Below are 23,732 nucleotides of genomic sequence, written 5' to 3'. Positions count from 1 at the left end.
TATTTCCCGAGTCAGGCCAGAGAAGCAGACAACCTTTCGCTTGCAACACGATAACGCTAGACCCCATACCAGTTTGGCGACCACCGCGCACATTGCAAAGTTTGGCTGGACTGTCCTACCACATCCACCTTATAGCCCCGATTTAGCACCTTCAGACTTCCATCTCTTTGGGCCTAAGAAAGACAGACTACGTGGGCAACATTTTCCAGACAACAATGCTGTCATTGCAGCTGTAAGAAAGTGGCTAGCCTCTGCTGGCACAGACTTTTACAGGTGCAGCATACAGGCCCTTGTTCATCAATGGCAAAAGTGCATAACGAATGGTGGTGATTATGTGGAAAAATAGCTGTAAGTAGATGAAATCTTGCTCTATTTAACTGCATTATTATGATTTCTGTATCTGTTGTAGTTTTCTTTGAAAAAAATAGGAGGCATTATATATGGAACGCCCTTAGTATATCCTTGTGATTAAACATTGTACTACCTACTACCATGTTCCTTGAGGAAGCAAAATTTATTAATCTCATCCCATTATCGTTTGACTTGTTATGTAGGCCATGTTTTCCAATAACCGATCTATACACATTCGCATTCCCCACTTTAGCATTCATGTCCCCTATGATTATTTTACACTCCCTTTTCGGACATTCGCCATATATTTCATCCAATTCATCATAAAAAGAGTCTCTTTCCTCATCATTTTTATGTACAGTTGGGGCATGTACACAAATAAGGCTATAGTTAAAAATTTTCCCTTAATTCGTAGCCTACATGTTCTGTGAGATTTCGCCTGGAAGTCTAAAATAAGATGCTTCCTTTTTTTATAAACAATAAAACCTGTTCCAAACATGTGACTCTTCTTCTGACAGCTATAGAATACAACATGATCCCTCTTTTCCCTGACTCCTTTACCCAACCATCTCAGTTCTTGTATAGCAGTGATATGTAGTTTACAGCTATCAAGTTGTTCAGGTAGCATTTTTAGTGCTCCAGCTCTGTAAAGAGATAATACATTCCAAGATCCAATTCTCAAATCCTTTAAACATTTTCCAGGTCGTCTTGAATAGGTCCATCTGGCTACTCTTTCCTCGGATTTCTGAACAATTTAGTTTTTATGGTGTGAGGTTATTGGCCTCATGCCCAACCCCCAACCTGGAGGACCAGGGTATCCCTCTCTGTCTGGCTCCTACACCTTGACCTGTCCAGCATGGGTGGCCCTACCAGTAGCTACGCTACCGTCAGCATAGCTCTCAGGGTCTCAGGAGCTCTCAAACCCCACCACCACGACAAGGTGGAGATACCACTGGTTAGAAATTACCTGGACGAAAAATTGCCTCAGCATTGGATTGGACGTCCAACCACCCAGAACATGGCTCTTACATGTTGGCCACCAAGAAGTCTGGATTTAACACCCTGTGACTACTTCTTATGGGGCTACATAAAGGACAGAGTTTTATGTTCCTCCACTCCCCACAAGTGTGGACAATCTTAAACAATGCATCACAATAGCTGCTGCGACTGCTGACGTGGACATGCTGAGAAGCGTTTGGGAAGAACAAGACTATCGCATTGATATTTGTCGTGTTACAAAAGGGTCACATATAGAACACTTGTAACTTACCCATGTAAACTTCAGGGCGTATTTTTCCAACCATGTAAGTATCTCAGCCATGCTATTAAAACTCTTCTTTCTGTAAAACTTTGAAAGTGTCTATTTCTTTTAGGCTAACCCTGTATCATGTTTCTGGACATTATCCATCGTCCTGTTTTTATCTAAAAACAAAGACCTGTTTATATTTTAAAACGCAACATTTCAGAAACTGCATTCAGTCTCCACCTTTAGGTAAAACATACTCAGATGGGCCCAACTGATAGAGCTAGCCCTTATCTCTGGACCACAAAGTAAACCACGATGACTTCAATGGTGAATTATACTATAATGTACTTGCATCCCACTTCCAGCATCAAAGACCTCAAAAGTCTCTTATGCTGGAAGCTCTATTTTCACCTTCAGCATGACTGCATTTCCATAAGACATATGAGGTGCTATCAGAAATTTCCTGGACGTCAAAAAAGAAATGCTGGTTTAACTTACTCAATTTTGCCTGCCATCTCCTGTTGTTTTTTGATGCTTCAAAAGCACCGTGGAAGTAATTTTCCTTAATACGGTTGAGTACCGCTTGTGATTCCCTCTGGATGTCAGACACTGTTTCAAAATGTCGTCCCTTCAGTTTCATTTTCAATTTGGGAAACAAAGCGAAGTCACGGGGGGCAAAGTCCAGCAAGTAGGGAGGATGGGGAATGATAACCATGTTGTTGCTAGTCACAAACTCTGTGGTTTTCAGGGAAGTGTGGGCGGCACATTGTCGTGATGAAGAAGCCCGCTGTGGTTGAGCAAAATTTTCAGTCTTTTTATTTGCACATTTTCTCTCAAGCTTCTCAGAACATTACAGTAAACATCAAAGTTGACCGTAGTGTTAAGAGGAACAAATTCACAGAAACAATCCCTTTCACATCAAAAAAGACAATGAGTATGCTCTTTGTTGAACTCCGGAACCTGCAGCACCTTTTTTTTTTGCTCTTGCTGACTGTGGGCTCTTCCACTGCAACAATTGTTGCTTTCTTTCTGGATCATAACCGTAAATCCAACTTTTGTCACCCACTGTGATCCTAGAGATACAAGCTGGGTCCTTGTTAGCCTTCTCTCTTACCGCAAGACATACATTTATGCGCCGCTGCTTTTGGTCATTTGTCAAAAGACAGCAAACAAACTTCGTGGCAACGCGGTACATGTTCAGATTTTCTGTTAAAATCTCCCAGCAAACCCTGCAACAGATCCCAATGGTGTCTGAGAGCTCACGGATTATTTGATGATGGTCTTCATGGATGAGTTCTCAAAATTTTAACATTTTCTGTCGTTTTGCTGGTGCTTGATCGTCCTGAACGTTCATTATCTTCAACGGACACTCAACCAGCCTTGAAACATGAATATCATTCAAAAACCGCTGTCCAGCTTAAAGAATGTTCTTCAAAAGCTTCACAAAGCATTTCAAGGGTTTTGGCAGCGGATTTGCTGAGCGTAATGCAAAACTTGATGAAGACAGGTTGCTTGATTTTGACATCCATCACAGACAAAATGAAACACAAAGTCAAAAAAGCACTCTTGTAAAAAGAAAGCATTTTCACAGTGCAGTGTCATGTGGCAGACTGAAGGAAGGCTTGTGGAAGTGTGACCTTGGGCTCGCCTTTCATCTCCTTTCACCGAGCCAATTACAACAGTAACAGTCCGAGGACTTACCGATAGCACCTTGTATTCTACTATAAAAGTCAATCTTCAAATATTCATAATATCAGCACATTGGTCCCTTACTTCAAAGACATACTTTATACTCCATCTATCAAAGCTGGCCACTCCCAAACAAAACATAAGAAGATTACCAAGTCCCCAGAACATAAGATGTACTTTACATTGAATTGATTAAGAGGGCAATATACAATAAAAAAAAGAAAAGAAAACTGAAAAATTTAAGAGTATGTAGTGCCAAGAGATACAAAAAATTCATACTAGATTGTACTCCTCACCTTTCTGGATATGATGGAATGCACAGTGGCACGGCCATCTCGTAACATAAAAATAAACTTGGCTTGGGGGAAAAGCTCAGAGAGGTAAGATGCAGACTTAAATGTGAGAGGATCTTTGTTGCACAGCCGTGGCGCTGGATCTCCATGCCTTGCTATCACTTCCAGACAGAAAGCAGCAATGGCTGAATCCAATACCTATAATCAGATGTGAATGGAAGTGAATAAATTTCAGTTTGTTTCTTAATGCTGGAGGCATTTGGCAGTGACGCATTCTGCCTAACTCTGTCACATTTTGGTAATATTTACTTGAGAGAACATGACGATGACAGGATGACATACGAGTATAATGACAAAAATGACAGAGGATCACTAGAAGAATGTACTATGGGCTCTGAAACAATGTGAATCTGGTACTTCCTCATCACAAACTTAAAAGCTTTATAAAAGGTAAGGGTTATGGTCATTCAGGATCCAGCCAGAGAATATCATCCTAGATTAACCCTTCATGTAGTAATGTCAGTCTTATATTTATTCCTGCAAGAGTCACTTTATTTGTGTACTATTCCTACATGCATAAATGCTGTATTATTACACAAAAATATTAACAAACCAGCAGTAAATTATGAAGTACTATGATTATGAGTGTGAGCATGAGGGGTGAGCCATAAAAACTGGCTCTCCCACTGCGACCTTCACTGATCTACTGACATTATGAAGTACTAAATTGGACATTATGGGAATCAGAGAATAACTTTAATAACATAACAAAATAGTAATGATAGTGTATGAGATTATGTGATAAAAATTCCCTAAGCACCACATAACAATTCTGTTAGGAGATTTCAATGCCAAAGTAGGTACAGAAGATATTTTCAGACCAAAAACTGGAAATGAGAGTTTCCACGAAATTGGAAATGATAATGGAGTTACAATAGTAAACTTTTCCACATCCAAAAATCTAATTGTCAAGAGTACAATGTTCCCAGATTGTAACGCTCACAAATTTATTTGGACATCTCCTGATGGAGAGACACACAATCAAGTCGGGCATAAGACAGTCACAAGTAGTGACCAACACGTGGCGTAAGTTCACCAATGGGAAGACACTTACAAGTGATATGGACTGAATTAACCTGGGAGAGGACAGGGATCAGTGGGAGGCTCTTGTGAACACAGTAATGAACCTTTGGCTTCCATAAAATGTTGGGAAATTTGCAAGTAGCTGAGCGACTGGTGGCTTCTCAAAGAGAATTTGGTTCCTAAGAGTTAGTTAGAAGGAGACAGAAGCTTTAATAGAGGAACTTGTCCACAATAAAATAAGGAGAAGATATTGTAGCGTGTTTGGGTACTAGGTTGTCTTTTGACAGACTGATATGAATCACACACTGCAGTTTGTTTGAAACACTTCCAATTTATGTTGCACCACTCCTTGAGTTCATTATTATCTCTAAACAAATTTACGGTTCAATTACCAAACTTAAAAAAGCCATATATCAGCGACCTGTTGAATCATTACCTACCTCCTTTGATAGGCCTGCTTCTTCTAATCGAACACTTTCTTTCTGTGACTTGAGCCAGTGAGACCTCATCTGAAGAATTCGAGGAATAACACGTGTCTCCTGGCCACATCTGTGTAGAGGAGGATTATTAAAATGGTGCTATAATACATCTGTATTACTCATAAATTCTATATTTGCACAGTGTTGGCTTCTTAGATTCCAATGATAATGATTTCATTTTAAGGCAAGTCTCTGAAAAGTCTGTTCATTTAATGAAAAGTTATGTCACGATAATTGCTTAATATGGAGAACTTCATGTTAAGTTTCTTAGGCTTTGTAATCACCTCATTCACTGTTGAGTCCAACACTGTCATTTTCAAGACATTTGATTAAATGGTTTCACTGTTCCTCTGTATCATTCTTGGACAAAATCCACATATTCTTTCAATAAAAATACCTAATTCAGTCAGTCCATGAGATGAGTGGGCATTTATCTAAAGATGTCAACAACAGTTTCCTTGATCCCACAAAATGTGTCACTACTCACCTGACTTCCGGGTGTGCATCAAGCATGGCTCGCATGAGGGTCGTGCCAGAGCGGGGCACTCCACCAATGAAGATGAGTGGCATATACCTATCATATGGGTATACCTTCCTGTTCTCTCCCAAGATGTATGTCTGAAATGTATGGTTTATTTCAGATTAACTGCTGAAAATGGAACATGTATGATAAGTCCAAAGATCTGTGATGAAGGTGTGTTATTAAACTGATACATATGTTTGACACTTCTCTTCATACCTTTTTTGAGTAAAAACAAACATTTTGTAAGGTGGCTCTGTTGCGGAAATATGAAACCCAGCAAAGTAGGTATCATATTGTAGCCTGTAGACCCAGTTAAGCAATGGCTCTATAAATAACGCACACTAAGCAAATATACACAGGCCGCGCCATAGCTCACGTTGTCAGTCGCTGGCTTCCCACTGCAGCAGCCCGGGTTCAAACCCGGGTCTGGTCAAGTGGGATTTGTGGTGGGCAAAGTGGCACTGGGGCAGGTTTTCTCCAAGCACTTTGGTTTCCCCTGCCAATCTTCGTTCCACCAATTGCTCCACAATCACCCTCATCTATCATCTGGGGCTAGTACAATAGGCCAGAAGTGGCCACAGTACAAGGGACTTAGTCCCATCCCACTAGCAATAAAAAACAAAAGCAAATATACAGCAGCTCTGCAGACAAACATGTTGCCATGTTTTCTAAGCGGTCCATGCTGAGGTGTTATAGTCAGCTGAGTTGGAGTCAATCAGAAGTGTAGCTGGTTAGTATGAGATGGCTGTCAGCCTGGAAGTTAGTGAGTGCACTGCAGCCGAGTACAGTGGAGTGAAGTGAGTTGGTTACTGAGTTAGAGAACTGCAGTTCAGTCATTGTGAGCTGTTGCTGTAAGAAGCTGGTAGCTGAAGCATGGGGATAGTTCGGGACTCAGTGCAAGGGGAACGTCCACTGTTGGAAGTTATTGCCGAGCAACAACTGATGAAGGCACAGTAGACTGAAAAGACTTAGTGTGTGCTGTAGTAAATTATAGAGTGCTGTAGTTACAATATATATGTGGTCAATAAATCCAATTACCAATCCAAACCCCGTCTGTAGTCACTCATGCATGTGAAAGTATTTTTAACTGATGATGAAGCAGGGCCAGATTCCAAAACATGTTTTTTAAACCAGAAATTACCAACATATGCATCAGTTTTGAACAGTCTAAATTTGCCACAAAAACACAGCTTCCTTCCTTGTAAATATTTCAGGAGAATATGACAGAGAAACTTCAATTCATTTAATTAAGACAGTCCCAAAATCATTAAATTCATGCTTTGAGAATTAGAATAATAATAAAGTACCATAACATACAGGCAGTAACCTGTAATTAGTAGGGCTTCTCTATAGTTCACAGAGCCTGAGACAAACTAATTTGCAGGAAAGAGATGATTCTGTCAGCTTCTGCAATATTCCAAGTTCAGTAGTTCTAAAGAAACACCACTACAGAACTCTCTGATGTCCTTTAAAGTGCAAAATGACAAACTAAGAGAAATTAGAATTTCTTCCTGAGTGTTCACTCTCTTGAAACTATGCCATGGTGATGTGCATTTGGTAATAAGTAATCTCTTTATTTTATTCTGTCACCACAATAGGTAGAATGGACCAGCCATACATTCATTGTGTCTTACAACATTTTTTTGCCTATTAAGCCAATTATCAGATACCTGACTTCTTTACATTCACCTGTATTCATGTGTTACGACTGCTACATTGGCTAGTGTTTATATACCGGAATAATATTTCTAATTACAATATGTAAGTCTGGTTATTAAACTAGGCAGACCTCACATAAAATTCATTCAACCTAATATTTCATACAAATTCTGATTTCAGCCACTCTGCTCTTTTTGAACCCTAAAAAGGGTGCACATTAAAAATTTCTTGATGTACCACCAGTATCCCTTGTCATATTTAGTGCTCTGTGATGCTAGTATTTTGTTCTAAACTACATGACATTTGTCTAGTGGCACCTTCTACCTTTAACTTCTCTTTTCCTTTACCCTTTGACGTAACTGGAAGTGAAAATACTAATCAGTTTGGAAAGGATAGTTGCTTTACATTCAGTACAAATTGACAGTGATGCAGGAATTTTCATTTTATATAAACCTGCAAAGGTACGCCTTATTACTTCTAACAAGTATTGCATTACAGTCGTCAGTTGCAATCATCCGGCTAATAATCCAGTTCATGACTATTTAATTAATTAACAACGCTATATTGATTATATTGATTGGTAAGGTTATATATGTAGCATTCAATAGGAGATTTCAAGATCATAAGGAATGAAAGATGATGTAGTGAGGCCTGTTGTAGGCATTTTTGAAACTATACGAACATTCTGATGGCTGAAAATCAAACCAGATACCTTCAAATGTAAATTTGCATGTAATCACAAAGCTAACCTTTTTAATTGGTCTTGGAGGAGCGTTAAAAGTGTTTCACGTAGAGATACAGATTCAGATTTGGCATCAGTAGGCAGCTTATAGGTATGTTCTTATTCCTTGTCCCATTCTCCCAAGACAAACTGTCTAAACATATATCTGAGTTAATAGTAAAATTGCTTTATTTTCTTGTTTTATTTTACACCATGCTTATTTTACATTGATCGCACGCTATAGTAATTTTTATGTAGTTTCACAGATGGCAGCTGTGTTTGCGAAACTGTGCCATCTGAAGGATAAAAATTTAACTACATTCTCTGTTTTAAAAGCGGGAATGAGAAGACTGTATGAAAGGCGTAAAAGGCGATGAAGAGTGATATTAGGAAACATGGGAGTCCCTGATGAATTTAAAAAGTATATTGCAAACTGAGGTACTTCGTGATGCATACAGTCACAAGCTTCATTTGGATGGATCAAGACTTAATGGACTAGACATATGCAAGGAATTTGGCGAGTAAACTTCCTGGAAGCAGCCACTTGGAAAACTGAGATATGGAATGATAATATTAACCAGGACTTTGCAGGAACAGTTTGTGAGAATGGGAACTGAACTGAAGTGTCTCAGGATCATGCAGCAGGTAGTGTATGGTTCGAGAGTTAGACACGCCCTCCCAAACAGACAGTATTTTGAGCTAGAAAATGCGGCACTCCAAATCAAATTTATGAGAAACACGGAGAGTTCAATAAACTGCAAACGTGTGCCTCAATTACTGTTCTATTCCATAGATTCTTCGCCAGATAACTGAAAAATATGATGAATCTAGACCCTGAACAGCAGAAGTTGTAGTTATTAGTTACGCATTTAATAAATTTCCACTTCTTTGGAATTAAACAGTCACAAAATGTCACTTCTACGTCCTACACTGAACCAGATCAATCCAATTCATATCAGAACCTTAAAAATAGTCTTTCGGTACCATATTTCATAAAAATCCATTGAATGAGTTATGAGCTTCACAATGCAACAGAATGAACTGGCAAGGTACACAGGCAAAAATATCTAGTATTATGGTCTGATATATCAGTGGGATAAAAGTACAACCACCTAAGTGACCGGAGCAGTTTTCGACCACTCGAGCACTATGATCCTGGACTGGAATCCCTCTGGAGCAATGGATATACGCCTGCGTTTCTTTTGTGCCAATGTTGTCCTGTGTGAAGTGATGGGCCAATCTTAAGGCGAGCCCTACCGCCAAGCAAAGTTGGCTCAAGCAGCAGCGCTTCTGACCTACACATGGGTGGTGCTCACTGCAAGTCTCGGTCGTGACGGAGACTGCCCTGGTGGTTTCCCTTGCTCCTTCTACGCAAATTCTGGGATAGCATGTCAAATTAGGCCATGGCAGTTTCTTTCCACATCATTTCCAAATCTCTACTCACTCACCATCAGACAATTCAATGCCACAAAACTAAACTACCGACAGTGCTGTCAAATGAACCAAAAATAAAATACTAAGTATTACGAAATGTCTTAACAGATTCCTAGTTTCAGAAGTAATTTCTGTATTGCAAGAGAGCAGAGAGCCTAATTTGTGAAGATGACGTAGAAGGAAAGTGCAACAGAAGTCTTTTGCTCATAAAGTAACGAGTACTCACATTTCTGGGCATCATAATGGGTCTATGGTCGTACCAGACGGCACAAGAGGTCAGCAGACGATAAAGTGCCCACGCTGCAAACAGCGCGACGGTCAGACAGAGCGCCAACTTGCGCCCGCCTCGGCCCATACTACCTCTACCTCATGGCTAGTGAATTTCTGCAAAAAAATACAACTTCATTATCAGCAAGCAGAACATGAATTGTTGATATTAACTTGCTAGAATACCAGTGCTTGACTGTAGCCAGCAGCTTCTGGAAGACGGGCAGGCTCGGGCGGCGCGACTTCCGGTTTGTATTCGGGACATCCACCCCCCTGGTTGAGTCCCTTCATCCCTGCAGGAAAATATCGAGACAGTGCCTCAGCACTTCCTTCCACCCGGATACTGACAGCACAGTCAAACAAAAAGAAAAGCCACAGCTACGAACTGGATGGAAACAGACTCCGCGATTAGTAGTTCGATGCAACAAGCACAAAGATCGCGTCTGAAAACTGACCTCTACATCAGTCGTACTGTCATCCGTGATACCCGTTTCTACAACGAAACAAATACAGGAAGTCGCAACATTCATATACGCACGTTTCTTCGACGCCACATGAACGCATGACACGCACAGAAGGCAATTCGATTTCTGATCAAATAATTATCAAGAACCGTGAACATGAACAGTGCCAGCACTACTTGACACAGTACATGTTTCGACCGTATGCAGTCACCAGCAGCTGAAACCAAATTCAGAGCGCCGTTTCCTTGCAGCTGTTCCTGTTTACAGAGTAGCCCAACTGTAGAGCTCGAGGCTAATCCCAACGAACTTGCGTGTAGTCAGGGTAGCGAGGAGGAAACACTACAAACTTGATGTTAATTACTCTTGTCACTGAAAGCAATTTGCACAGGTCCCAATCAACGATCACAAGAAATTCTTCAATACTAAATTATTAACCATTCTCATAAAAGAATTCGAAACAACCTACTTGTAACGTGTACCACTATGCAGTCTGGCCAGCGATCGCTCTCTGACGCGAATGAGTTAACGAGAGCACATTTAAATTTTGACTCTAATCGCGTTACCTGACTGGCTCCGGCGTCAATAGTGAAGTCCGCCAGAGAGCCTCTACCGACGCCTTTGTGCTCTCCGACTGTCGAACTCAGAATGCCTGGTTACAGCTTTCACAATCATGCACTATTAATGCAAACAAGTTAATTAAACAACGCTGTATTGTATTGACGGTTGTACATTAGTGAGATAAGATGTTTACAACAATGTATCCACCTTATTAGCTGCATAATGTAAATCTGTTACATTGTAGTAAAGAATTTGGTAAAGGTTCGCTGAAATAAGAAGATAAAGTGAAACGGCGGTAGAGGATAGGCTTGTCGTCGGCAATTACACCACAATGGTGCGGGGAGTTACACCACTTCCCGTTCTCTAAATTCTCTTCCAGGGGGATATAATTTGTTTCCTTATTTCAAAGCATCTGTGGGAAACTATTTCAAGCATGAAACTGCATGCAAGTCAAACCAAATTCAACCATCTTCTTGACGTTTGCCGGTTCTAAACAGCGTTTCTTCTCGTTTGGTGCATGAAACCATAGTGCATATGATTCCACAACTAATTCCAAAACTAATTTGTGTTCGCGGGCCTTGATAATTTCTTCAATAACTGAACATATAACAGATCATTGGAGCCGAGATAGTGTAGTCGGTATAGCGACTGGCTACGGGCTGGACGGCCGAGGGGTCGGAGTTCGAGTCCCGGTGAGGGGCAACAATTTTCTCCTCTCTACGTAGTCCAGACAAGTTCTGGGGCCCCATTCAGCCTCCTACCCAATGGGTACCGGGAGCTCTATCCCTGGAGATAAAGCGACAGGAGCGTGAAGCACACCACATCTCCTGCCGGGTTTCCTGACAGCTTCCTACTTCTTTGCGAATCCTTTGACACCTCTTCTCTCAGCAAGAGTCCCCTTGCGCGTCTCACTAGTGACAAGCGGATCTATGAAATGACAACGAAAGTAACGCATTCGCAACCTACTTCTGCCTCTTCGTCTGCAACAATTCAATCTTTTGCAGTGGGCAGCCAACGGCGAAGGACTTGGTGTTCTTCTTGTACCTTATAACAAGATACTATTTTAGAATTGAGAAATGTTCCGTTGTACGCAGCCTGGTGTTACGGGAGCGGCAGTTACCAAGTGCTGTATAATATTCATCACTTCCTGCAACTATTCCCACTCAACACTGTTTCCCACCTTCTTGCTTGCACAAGAGATCTCTTCACCCTTAATAACATTACGTAATTACACTACCTGACAAAAAGTGCGTAATACAGGACTCCTTGTTTGTTTGTATCCGCTCCCCAACTCAGTTCTCTGGGCTGAGAATCTGGCCACAGAACCATGTTCGCATAAACTGAACCTGAGACGTTAAGTTTCAGAGAGTGGGGACTTCATACGTGTTTCTTACGTAGAACACAACAGACGGAAATCCGTTCTTTGGCCATTGTGAAAGTACAGTACACTGCCCTATAATCTACCGCTCCAGATATAATCGAGACATCTGAAAGCTGAAAGCTTGTGCAGCAGTTGACAATAGTGATAATTTGGCTACATGATTCAGCAAGTTCGCTCAAAACACTCATTAGCATTTGTCGTGTTTTGTCGTTACAGTGTGCTGTATTTGTCGCAACATGTGTTTTTTTTGTCAAAAATGGTTATGAATTACTAGAACAGAGAATCGACATTATGTATTTGGTATAATTGCAGAAGAATGTGGCTGACATTCATAAAGTGTTGCAGCCCGTCTGTGGAGAGGGAACAGTGCATGCAACAAAGCTTTTGTATGAATTACGCGATTTCGAGGAGGAAAGGTAGACGTTGCAGAAGCGAAAGATAAGTTTGACAGCTTCTGGAACTGATCAGAATGTGGAAAGGTGACTTGAAATGGTAAGGAACGGTCGTTGATTGACCCTCCATAACACAGCAGAACTGGACATAAACACATAAAGCCTGAGGTCCGAATGTGAATATGAACATAGCTCCGAAAAAAAACAGCGACGACCGAATATAACGAGAATAACAACTTACTGGGACTTCTCGCAAGATTTAGAGAGAAGTTGAAAAAGAATGAGGATTGGCGATAAGAACTCAGTCTTTCAGCACATCCAAGAAACAGACCCTCAGCATCTTCATTGCAAGAAAGCAGAGTCACGAAATAGGAGGAAACGCAAATCTCAGACCCAGAGGATGAAACAGTATTTGCCTGTTTCTTACTTACAAACATCATTCACTGTCAGTTTGGTCAACTCGAGCATTCTGCCTTCAGATTTTGGAACATGTACGGCGTCTGGTTGCCGGGAGAGGGCGGGCGCATATCGCGCCCAGCACCACACGTCAGATCGCATCTCATTCGATCTTTTCGTTTCCCCGGAACTAAATATCCCTTTACAAGGGTCTCGGGCGTCGAGACCAGTGTCAGAATGTGATGACACGCACCAAGAGTGATGCTCCTATGTATGTGTATATACATGTACACATATCTGTCTGTTTGTTTAAGGAATCAGTTCGGTCATTTGTCAGGCTATGCTTGCTGCTAAGTACATAATCCAGAACCTTCATTAGGAATTACAGTACGTCGCAGGACTTGCTTGAGGACACTGCAACGAAAGCTGTAAGAAACCGCAATTAATTTCACTGGTAACGACTGGAAGTGTCACGAGGCTCTGTTCAAGTGCTTTCCTACGCTCTGCGCCCCATGTCTGCATCACCCTGACACAATCCGTTATGAAGCACGATTTTACAGTTTCTTCTTACTTTCCTGGTGGGGGAGGGGTTGAACACGGAAGTGCACTGCCCTGTGTGTCGCTTTGTATGGAAATTCTGGGAAGTGAAGCTGTACATGTACTTGCTAAGTTAAACATCTTTACGTTTATTTTGCGTTGGATGTGTTTTCGTTTATTTACCCTTCTTTTCGTGATCCTTAATGGCTCAGTCCGACTGGATTTGAGGTTGCATCTGTCAAGTTTAACGCAGGCAACAATCTGTACTTGTTCCTTCAATATTTACGTGCTGGCGCAACAGCCTCAAGTCCAGCTACTCGTATATATCGTAAAGCATGCACAAGCAAAGGACGAAAACAAACCCAGCACAGAAGCCATGTGTAGCGTATTCACTTAGAGCATCGTATACGGTCAATGTTATACTGATTAGTTATGAAGAGGTGTAATTATAAAATATGATTAAAACGAACAGTTTCAGCCCCAAATTCTTTCTCTATGGCTCTGCAGCCCTTGAACCTTGGGCCGTCGGAAGGCATCTACCCACTCATAGAACAACACAAACACAGAATAAACGCACACATACAGCCATGCCTCGGCTGGAATTCGAACCCACTATCCCAGCGTTCTAGTGAGTGAAAGCTGCCCGTGCCTTAGACCGCGCGGCCACGGTGATCGGCTCAGTCGCAATAATAATAATAACCTGCGAAATATTTACAGCCACGAGCAATAAGAGTTGCACTCGACAAGGATTCGATCTGCGAACGAGTCCGACGTGCTATCCCAACAACTAAATTAAAATATATTATACAGTTATAAATCTATTTGTACGACTGGAAGTCTGGTACAGGATATCAGGCTTTATAGACTTCTACACGGAATTCCTTTTCAGCGACTGTTTTATGTAAGTAATGTATTTATGTCTCCACCAGAACTGTGTCACCACTTCCCCGGCTAGTAATCTAAACACAGTTTAATCAGGTTTCTAATCTGGCAATTTTATTTGACATTGGATTATCTGAGTTTCAAACAAGTACCTGTCTTTCGAAAAGAGTTAAACGAAAGGGGTTGTAGTAATTGTCGATGACTGTCACTCATATCACTACATAAAAATGTTATTAGGCATTATTCTGGCAACGTTTTGTATGGAGACAAAATTGTTGGGGTTCATCAGTATAGATTTCAGCGTAATAGGTTTTTCATAAAATGTAATTTTCTTTGTTTTCCTTGTATATCAGAGTTTATTATTAATTATTATTATTTCCGTGCTAATAAGACATTCTACTTTCGTCAGATGTTTGTCTTCAAGAACACCTGTGGCTCTGTCCACGTCTCACTGCGTATCGGGGCAAGAGATCTCTCTTCTCCGTAACGTCCAGACCGTCTGTGAGGCTTACTCGACCTCCTATACAATGCAAGGCTTTTTCCCAAGGGATAAAGCGGTAGGGGCGTGAAGCTGATAATTCACCTCCATGTCGTGCCTATGTTAATGATGGAGCTGCACCTTCACTCCCTCATGTGTTTCACTGCGTGGTGCTTAATTAATTAGAGCTCATGGAAGAATTTATCTTATACAGAATTCCGTGTAGACATTGTCTGTTTAAAATGTTCAGGGAAGTCGAGGGCTGGAATGGAAACAGCACATTAGCGTCAGATCCGTGTGGTTGAATGCGCGAGGGCGTACGTACAATCAAGAAATACAGAAACTGCGACATCTGCTTTGTGTAATTAAGTAAGCCACACCATAACTGTTCCTGTCTCCGTCAGGTCATATGGGATTTCTAGTGGACAGAGCGGCAATTTGGCAGGTTTTCTCCGAGTACGTCAGTTCTCCGTGCCAATTCCCATTCCATCAGCTGCTCCATATGTATTGATCATCCTATCAGCGGCGCTGTGTAGTCTTAATACTGACGGCGTCGTTAAGTAACAAGCATAAAAGAAAGAGTGTAAGGACCGCTCATAAAGCCTGCTAAAGTGCGGAAAAATGAAGATGTCTGGGGACGACAGTAACAGAGAAAGAGTTAAATTCATGAGTATGTTGACAGCGCGTTAAGTGTGAGGAGTTCTTGCTGCTGCTCGGTTCACATTGAAATGGAACAGATTTGTAATTTTATACGTTGGTTTGTAAGGGCGCGAGACGTGGAGGCGACAGATTGAAGGCGTCTGGAAGCAGACCTCGAGAAGAAGATTAGCACCTAAGAGAGAGGAAGCAGCAAGAGGCAGGAGAACGTAACATATCTGGAGCTCCAGAATTTCTGCTTTTCACCGAATATTTACGGTGACGGAATCACGGGAGATGAGGCTGGCGGAACATGGAGCACGCTTGGACATCCGGTTATCGGATGCAGAGTTCAAGTCATGAAACTGAGGAGAGAATTGGACGCAGGGGTGGTGAAGATATTTAGTCAAGTCCGAAAGAAACAGAGTGTGAGGAGGATGTGGCGTGGGTTCAGCTGGCTCACTATATGACATAGTGACGAACTCAGGCCTCATGAAACTTCGAGGTTCATAAAAAATAACATCTTCTCCAGCTAATCCACTATCAGCTTATCAAGGAATACCTTGCACGAATGACTTGCTAGTTAAGTAGTTCGTGAGTTACTGAATTTTGACGCTATGTGGCGTGTCCGTTCCTTCTCGTGATTCAATTATAAACCTAAATGCTCTCTACCGAATTTTGTGATATGTGGCGTGTCAATGGAAGACATCCCAATTTGGTACTTTTTGGCACGCTGCGATAATGCCCTTAATTACCTTCATCATGTCTGCCCGCCTATCCGTCGATCTGTGTGTGTCTATCCGCATCTACCAATCCGAAGGCCACAAAGTGACTTGGTTATTGGTTGGACGATCGTAGAATCGGGGTTTGATTCCCGGTGGAGGGAAGAAATCTTTCTATTCACGACCGTGTGGAGACCGCCTCTGGGACCCACCCATCCTCACATCCAGTGGGTACTGCGGTAGGGGCGTCATTGTGGCCAGTTCCTACCATCTAACGCCAAGGTTAAGAATCAGTGGAGCTGTAACTCCACTTCCCCATATATTCTCATGGAATGGTGCTTCATTAAGCACCGGGACAAAGTTACCTTTGTCTGAGCGTCATGTAAGAGTACGAGGAAGCCGCGAGGCAGCCGCAGTCACTCACCTCCTCATTCGCGCACTTCAGCGCGTATCCACTCGCGGCATTATCATTAAACCACTAATTGATGTGGAAAATTAATTAGCATGTAAATTGTGTTGATACAGTATTCGAACATGCAACGACATGAAGCAGAGGCAACAACAGAGGTTGGATTTACAAACGTAAACTGTTCGTTGTGCTTAACTAATTATGCGCCACACCATGAAGACGTATAGGAGAGTGGATGTATAGATCCACGTATTCTTAACCTGCACTGACCGAGTTGTGCTCGTCTAATGCTTGAAGGGGGGGGGGGATAAAGTTCGGCCACTACACGATTCTCTTTTACTCGCCGATCTTAGTTTCCGTAGCGCACACAGATCTGAAGCCTGTCTGTTATTTTCTCCTGATATTGCTTTATTCTCCTTCTTCAGAATTAATCCGAAAACTCTTAATTTTAGAGACAGTCAGCAGGACTCCTTACACGAAGGGGCCAGCCAGTGTCAAGGCCACTACCTACACAGGACAACACAAATATAATCCATGCATCGGGTGGGATTCGAACGCACGATTCCACAGTTCGAGCGGGCGAACTCTACCCGCGAAGGACGCTTTCAGTTGCTCAGATTGTGCAGCACCGAATATTGGGACGATTACCGAACATCGAATTGGAAAGGACGGGCAAGGAAGCTACCACGGCCTAACTCACGGTCCTATCCTGACAGGCAACAGAGAGGAAGACCAGGTAAATAATCTAGGAAGCCTTGTGCTATAACAGCAACTGTTCATTTGGGATATGAAATTACTGGTCGTGAGTCTCAAGGGGCTTGTCGTCAAGATGAACTGATTGCCGGTAACCCGGCAGCCGTAAAGTAACTCTAGTTCTCTCATGGTTTATTATTTTTTGTTATTCTTAGTGGGGTGACACTGTTCAGTTGGAAGTCTCAAGACCAGGAGGTTGGTGTGAAGTGGCTGCTGAGTGAGACTGTTCAGTTGGAAGTCTCAAGACCAGGAGGTTGGTGTGAAGTGGCTGCTGAGTGAGACTGTTCAGTTGGAAGTCTCAAGACCAGGAGGTTGGTGTGAAGTGGCTGCTGAGTGAGACTGTTCAGTTGGAAGTCTCAAGACCAGGAGGTTGGTGTGAAGTGGCTGCTGAGTGAGACTGTTCAGTTGGAAGTCTCAAGACCAGGAAATTGGTGTGAAGTGGCTGCTGAGTGAGACTGTTCAGTTGGAAGTCTCAAGACCAGGAGGTTGGTGTGAAGTGGCTGCCAGCCTGGAACCCCGTCGGTTGATAGGCAACAAGAGTTCTACATGGGCGGCTGTGATAAGAGCACCTTAGCGCTGGAAGCTAAAGGAATCTCCCTCGGTAGAGGCCGTTGCCAGGAAACGGCTAGTGGAGACTGTAATACGAGACTGAGGACACTAGTCTCTGAGTTTCAGTGATCTGTAAAGTGTAGTTCCGATTGGTGTATACAGGTGGTCAATAAACCCATTCACCGATCTATACCCCGTCTATAGTCACACCAAAATACATGACAATATGATCAACTTTCCAAATCGTATGACGGAATTTCCAGTTCTACATGTACCCACGGTTTGCATGTGTATTTGGTGCCGTGTATTTCACATACAACAAGAAGTTCTCGGAAGAACTAGTCGCCTACTTTCCTTTCACTACATAGTAATTATTTGATACGCCAAGGATTGCATAGAAAACACCGCGCTCAACAGTTCCTCTATTGTTGTGTGTACATTCGTTTTTGAGGGAACATGTTTTCCAAGCCGTTGCCTAGTAACGATCGTCCCTTCTCATTCCACTATTGACTGGGGGGACACACACACAGACAGCAAGGTGATCTGACAAGCCTCCTTTTATTTTTTGAAAACAAGAAAAATAGGCTAAAATTCAGTATACTGAATGTTCGTAAGCCTATAGAAATATAGGTTACATCTCTCCTTGAGAGTAGGGCTACGGTCTGCATTATACNATTATTATTACTTTGTTTGTTTGTTTCCTTCTCTGCATTAATGTGCTTTTCCTCCAGTGCTTGCCTGTAATTAGTCTTTGACTTTATGTAGTGTTTGTCCATAATGTAATTCATCTGCACTGTGCTGTGTCTGTAATTGGCCTTTTGGCTGTTGACTCGGCACATAAATAATAAATAACTGAATGAAATTGAATTCAATTATGGCTCTACAACTCTTTGTTGGGCCTTGGCCGCTTTTTCAGTTTCTTGATCCCATACACAGTCGATAGGACTCCTTGGACGGGGGATCAGCCGGTCACAAGGCCTCTACATACACACAGAATAAACGCACACAATACAGACATTCATGCCCTCAATAGGATCCGAACCCACGATCCCAGCGTTCGAACGAGCGAAGACGGTCCATGCCCTAGACCGTGCATCCACTGAGATCGGCATTGAGCATCCCGAGGCTGTACAGAAAAGACTGGAGTCATGCATGAGTAAATGAAATACACCTTGATAATGTTAGTCTAAGTGTATATTTGCCTGTTTCCTTAGTAAAGTTTCACAAATAGCTCAAAAGTGTAGAAATAAGCGCGGATAAATGTCTGGAATAATAGAGAAAAATACACACATGTTTTGCGAACAGCAGATGCAGTCGTGTCTGAAGCCTGTGGCGCAATCTTACTCACCTCGGCATGGCAGAGGAAACAGAGAACTCGAGAACACGTCGCCGTCGTGGAAAACCTGCTTTTACACGTTGCGCTAGAAGAACTTGCGTCGAAACATATTTATCGCCAAGGAAATAAATACACGTAGGTAGCGTTCATCTCTCATGCAATAAGAACAACTGGACTGCAACACAGATACACGGCCATAAGAATCGAGAAAACAAATCTGCAGTGGTCCGCAGGTTCAACCAAATACCTTTACACTAGGTAAATTAGCAGCTTTGCCGCCGGAACAGTGTCTCGAGTGCTGTGATTGGGTTCAGTTCCACGTCAATAACATCAGCACGTTTGCACGCATCTGAGAGCTCAGGTCCTACCGACCAATTTGTGGGAGTTCTAACGGGCAACGTGAACACAGTGTATACCTTAACCAACTAACTCAACGGAGCAAGATATTTCTAGAGAAGCTAGTAGTTGTTCAGTAAGTCAATAAATTCCCAGCATTTTACAGACTCCGTATTCCTAAAGGTCTGACGCTAGTTCCAGTCTCGAGACAGATGAATCCAGATTGCACCCTCCCATCTTGTTTCCTTAGCATCCATTTTACTATTATCCACCTACCTACGCCTATTCCATCCAAATAGTTATCTTTCCATTATATTTTCCTGCAAAAAGTTTACAATTCTCTTCTCTTCTCTCCCCACTCCTCTCTTCTTCACTCCACTCCATTCCACTCTTCTCTTCTCTTCTCTCCATTCCTCTCCTCTCCCCTCCCTTCCCCACTCCCATCTTCTCCTCTCCTCTCTTCTTCACTCCACTCCTCTCCTCTCCCTTCCCCCCTCCTATCTTCTCCTCTCCTCTCTTCTTCGCTCCACTCCACTCCACTCCACTCCACTCCACTCCACTCTTCTCTTCTCTTCTCTTCCATACCTGTCGAATGCAAGGCCCGCCTCATCCTCCTTGATCTGATCAACCCCATAATATTCCGCGACAAGAGGGCCAGCAGAATTATGGAACTACTCATATTCAAGTTCCCCCAGCCTAGTGTTAACCTCTTCCTCTCTCCTCAGCACCCTCACTCTCATTCTATGTCCCCGCGCCGGCCTGTCACGCCAAGAATCAACGGAATCCTTCACGTAGTTTGGAAACATTGCCATGAGCGGTGTGGGCTACTTGTAAGCACTGTTCCGCCACTGGAAACTCCTCTACAAGCCTGAAATGCCCTTGTTTCATACAGTGTTTACACTGTCAGCCTGTCATTTTGCTGCAGCTTCACGTAACTGTCCACTGTTTATACACGCTGCAGCTACTCGTTACACGGCGCACACTCCATTTTACTTGGTTCGAGAGGAGCTTTAAGTGCCTGACTCATGCGCTTTAATTAATTACTCTTCGCCTTCAATTAAGACTCCTGTTTTTTGTGATTTGTTTCACAAAGCTGCCGCATATGTGTCCGTATAGCGTCCAGTGGTAGGGTGACGGTAAATAATGAACAGGGAAGCATCCTAAAGGAGGCTGTCGTGGCCCAATACAGATGCAAACGTACAGGGTGATCCTAGATCACTGTCGCCGTTTCGTGGCCTGTAATTCCAAGCAGGATACAGAATGTCCTGGTAGACATTCCCACCAAGCACCTCTCTAATGCAAGCTACCGCTATGCTAACCTGCTCTGTAGCTAGTACCGTTCGCCCCTCCATTAATAACACGCATGAAACAATGTAAATGAGAACGCCACATATCCGCAACCGTCATTCAAGGGACTGTAGGGTAACGCGGAATGCAAATGTACCGGACATACGCACAATTCGTCGTACTGTACTAAAACCTGAGTTGACACCCACTCAGCCGGCAGCCGCGCGGTCTGGGGCAAGGCATGTCTTCGCCCGCTCGAACACTGGGATCGTGGGTTCCAATCCCACTCAAAACATGTATGTCTGTGTTTATTCTGTGTATGTGTTAAGCAGCGGTCTTGCGACGGGCTGATCCCCCGTCCAAGGAGTCCCACCGACTGTCTTAGATTAAAAAACTGAAGTGAAACGAAGCATTTCACGGGTGCCCTATGCTCCAAGTGGAAGCAACAGAAGAAGAAGAAGACTCCGCCAGCCGAGAAAGTAATCCCATACATGAATTCTACCAGGAATCACACGAGTATTAGACTAGACATTTCTGGCGGTAACTGAATGTCGCAAGTCTGCAGCGCAACATGTGAGATGCTTACGGAAATCCGAGCCTGAATTAACCACTTAGCACTCTGCATCGAGAGGCAGGATTAGCGGCCGACCAACTTCACGTCGTAATGGCGATCCTCTACCCCAGCGAATGAGACAGACACTTAGGCGCCATGTGGCGCATACAACACAATCACATACTCTGAGAATTGTACTGCCGGCCACCTCTGGGACCTATAGTGCAGATATAAATGCAGGAGAAAGAGTGATACAAACATCGGTGTGTTCGAAACTCCAGACCTGAGGCACGATACATCCGTTCCATGGCATACCAGTGAGAAATCTAAGTATCACACATTTCCAGTGCAATGAACCCAGACAGCCTTGCACTTGAGGCCTGAGTGGGGCGCGGGTCGAAGAAAACGCGCCCCAAACTCGTTGCCATATTCAGGTTTCTTTCAATTCGAGGGTTAAGATTGAGCCCAGTTGGTACGCCAACCACCACTGGGCGCACACTGTCCCCGACAGCATGACAATTGGGAGGAAACCTGCACAGTGCTACTTTGTCCACCAAAAATCACACATCAACCGACCTTGGATCGAACCCTTGCCGTCGCGGTGGTAAGCCGGCCTAACAAGGCCATTTGGATTTGTTTTACTTGAATAATTTAACATTCTGTATCTTGTACCTATAAATGCCACATGCGCACTATGGGCAAATTGCTATAAAGAAATAATCGGATAGACTTCAAATGCCAATAAACAGTGGAGAACTTTGATGCATACATGAAATTTGTTTAGATGAGGATCTCTCGTCGGTAAGGATTATGAGTACGGTTTCCTGATACCAGATGCCGTGCCGTTCCCGAGAAACGTAGCGCCTCCGTTTGCAAGGGCTAAGACAGACGGTCCTCTGAAACGGTGGCACCTATCTACCGACATACACGGGATTCGAATCCACGATCCCGGCTTCCGAGCGAGCGAAGACAGTGCATGCCTTAGGCCGCTTGGCTACCGTGACCGGCCAAATCGCATTTTCCCTACACGAAATCTAAAATTGCGCATAAATCTCACATCCGTCCGTCTGTCTGTCTGTAACGCACCCATCGTTTGCTGCTGGACAGGTCTAGACACTGGCGCTTCTCAAAATCAAGGCCTTGTTGCGCTGTACTTCAAGCCACAAACAGGCTGACTTCAATTTCATCCCACCTTTCGCAAGTTCTAAATGAAAAAGAACAAAATGGATTAATCAGGGATGGGGGGGGGAGATGTTGGTGAATCCCTAATGATCGTCTGTCTGAGAACATGCAGCAGACTTACTTCATGTTGTTGAAAACTAACAGACTACGTTTCAGGGGCCACAAAACTTGGATATGTCCCAGTCATACTACACGCAGAAAGAGAAAGGTCCCGATGTATCTCTAATATATAGAGATACACTGCTGCCAACTTAATAGATCTGATGTGGGCAGTGTGTCAACCGACATGACCGTTTCCTAACGCATGCTTTCGAATTCTTCATTGTCATTATCACTCTCACAATTCATTTGTCCACAAAATAACTTTCGTGATTGATGCAGCGTAGTTAGATAGCCGATATTAATGCAAACTAGCACGGCGGATATCTGCATTCACCACGATCCATACCATAAAGGTGAGTCATGAAAAATAAATTTCTCATCTCCTGGCCCTGCCTACATGCTTCAGTTCCTGAAATTCAAATGCGCATGCGCAGAACTAACTATATCGGTGGTGCAAGCTACACTGACGATTGAGTAGTAATACGACGGGGAAAGACGAAGACAAGTCACTGTTGCACAAAGACCAGGTTTCGGTTTACGGCACAGCTCGAAAACATTTCACGTTTCAAAACTTGGCCACTCTACCTGGACTAGAACCCCATGATAACCAGAGAAGCCGGCGATCTGTGCTTCAAGTATTAAAGTGAGGTGGCATTTCACTAGTCAAAAGAGAACATGTGGGCCTATATAAGCATTGTCTTTGTCTGGGCCGAACAATGTCTGGCAAGTGGAAGTGCCATAGGTCAGCCAGTTAGCTGCCAGCTTCCCACGGCGGTGGCCCTAGTTCGATCCCAGGACAAGTCATGTCAGATTTTCGGTGCACAAAGTGGCACTAGGGCTGGTTTTCTCCGAGCAGTTTGCCAAATTTGATTTGAAATACCAGCTGTCACGTGTATTAGTGGCTAGCAGACGGAGTTTGGATTGGTAAATCGCTGTATTGGGTACTCACAACTCGTAAATACATACAAAGAATTATAGTGCTCTAGAGGTTACTGTAACTATAGCACATAAAATAAGGCATTCAACGACTGTTA

The 23,732-nt window shown here is 43.1% G+C and overlaps 1 protein-coding gene across 10 annotated transcripts in view; it reads right to left on the bottom strand.

Annotated features, from left to right (window-relative positions):
• LOC111862894 (protein-tyrosine sulfotransferase) overlaps positions 1 to 23,732 on the bottom strand; it is a 193,776-nt gene that overhangs the window by 7,485 nt on the left and 162,559 nt on the right. For 8 of the 10 annotated variants that reach the window (XM_023848690.2, XM_023848695.2, XM_023848691.2 and 5 more), the window contains 4 exons: positions 9,705 to 9,862; positions 5,629 to 5,759; positions 5,103 to 5,211; positions 3,583 to 3,777 (listed from right to left, as the gene is read on the bottom strand). In XM_023848690.2, coding sequence (XP_023704458.1) covers positions 3,583 to 3,777; positions 5,103 to 5,211; positions 5,629 to 5,759; positions 9,705 to 9,833 — 564 coding nt within the window. In that variant the 5' untranslated portion in view covers positions 9,834 to 9,862. Of the gene's footprint in view, positions 1 to 3,582; positions 3,778 to 5,102; positions 5,212 to 5,628; positions 5,791 to 8,072; positions 8,286 to 9,704; positions 9,863 to 23,732 lie in introns of those variants that run through there. The other 2 variants (XM_023848698.2, XM_023848697.2) reach the window with 2 other exon arrangements.

Source organism: Cryptotermes secundus, unplaced genomic scaffold, assembly GCF_002891405.2.
Source record: "Cryptotermes secundus unplaced genomic scaffold, Csec_1.0 scaffold528, whole genome shotgun sequence".
NCBI lineage: Eukaryota > Metazoa > Arthropoda > Insecta > Blattodea > Kalotermitidae > Cryptotermes > Cryptotermes secundus.
Note: the sequence above shows the minus strand (reverse complement) of the source record. Positions and strands in the feature narration are given on the sequence as shown.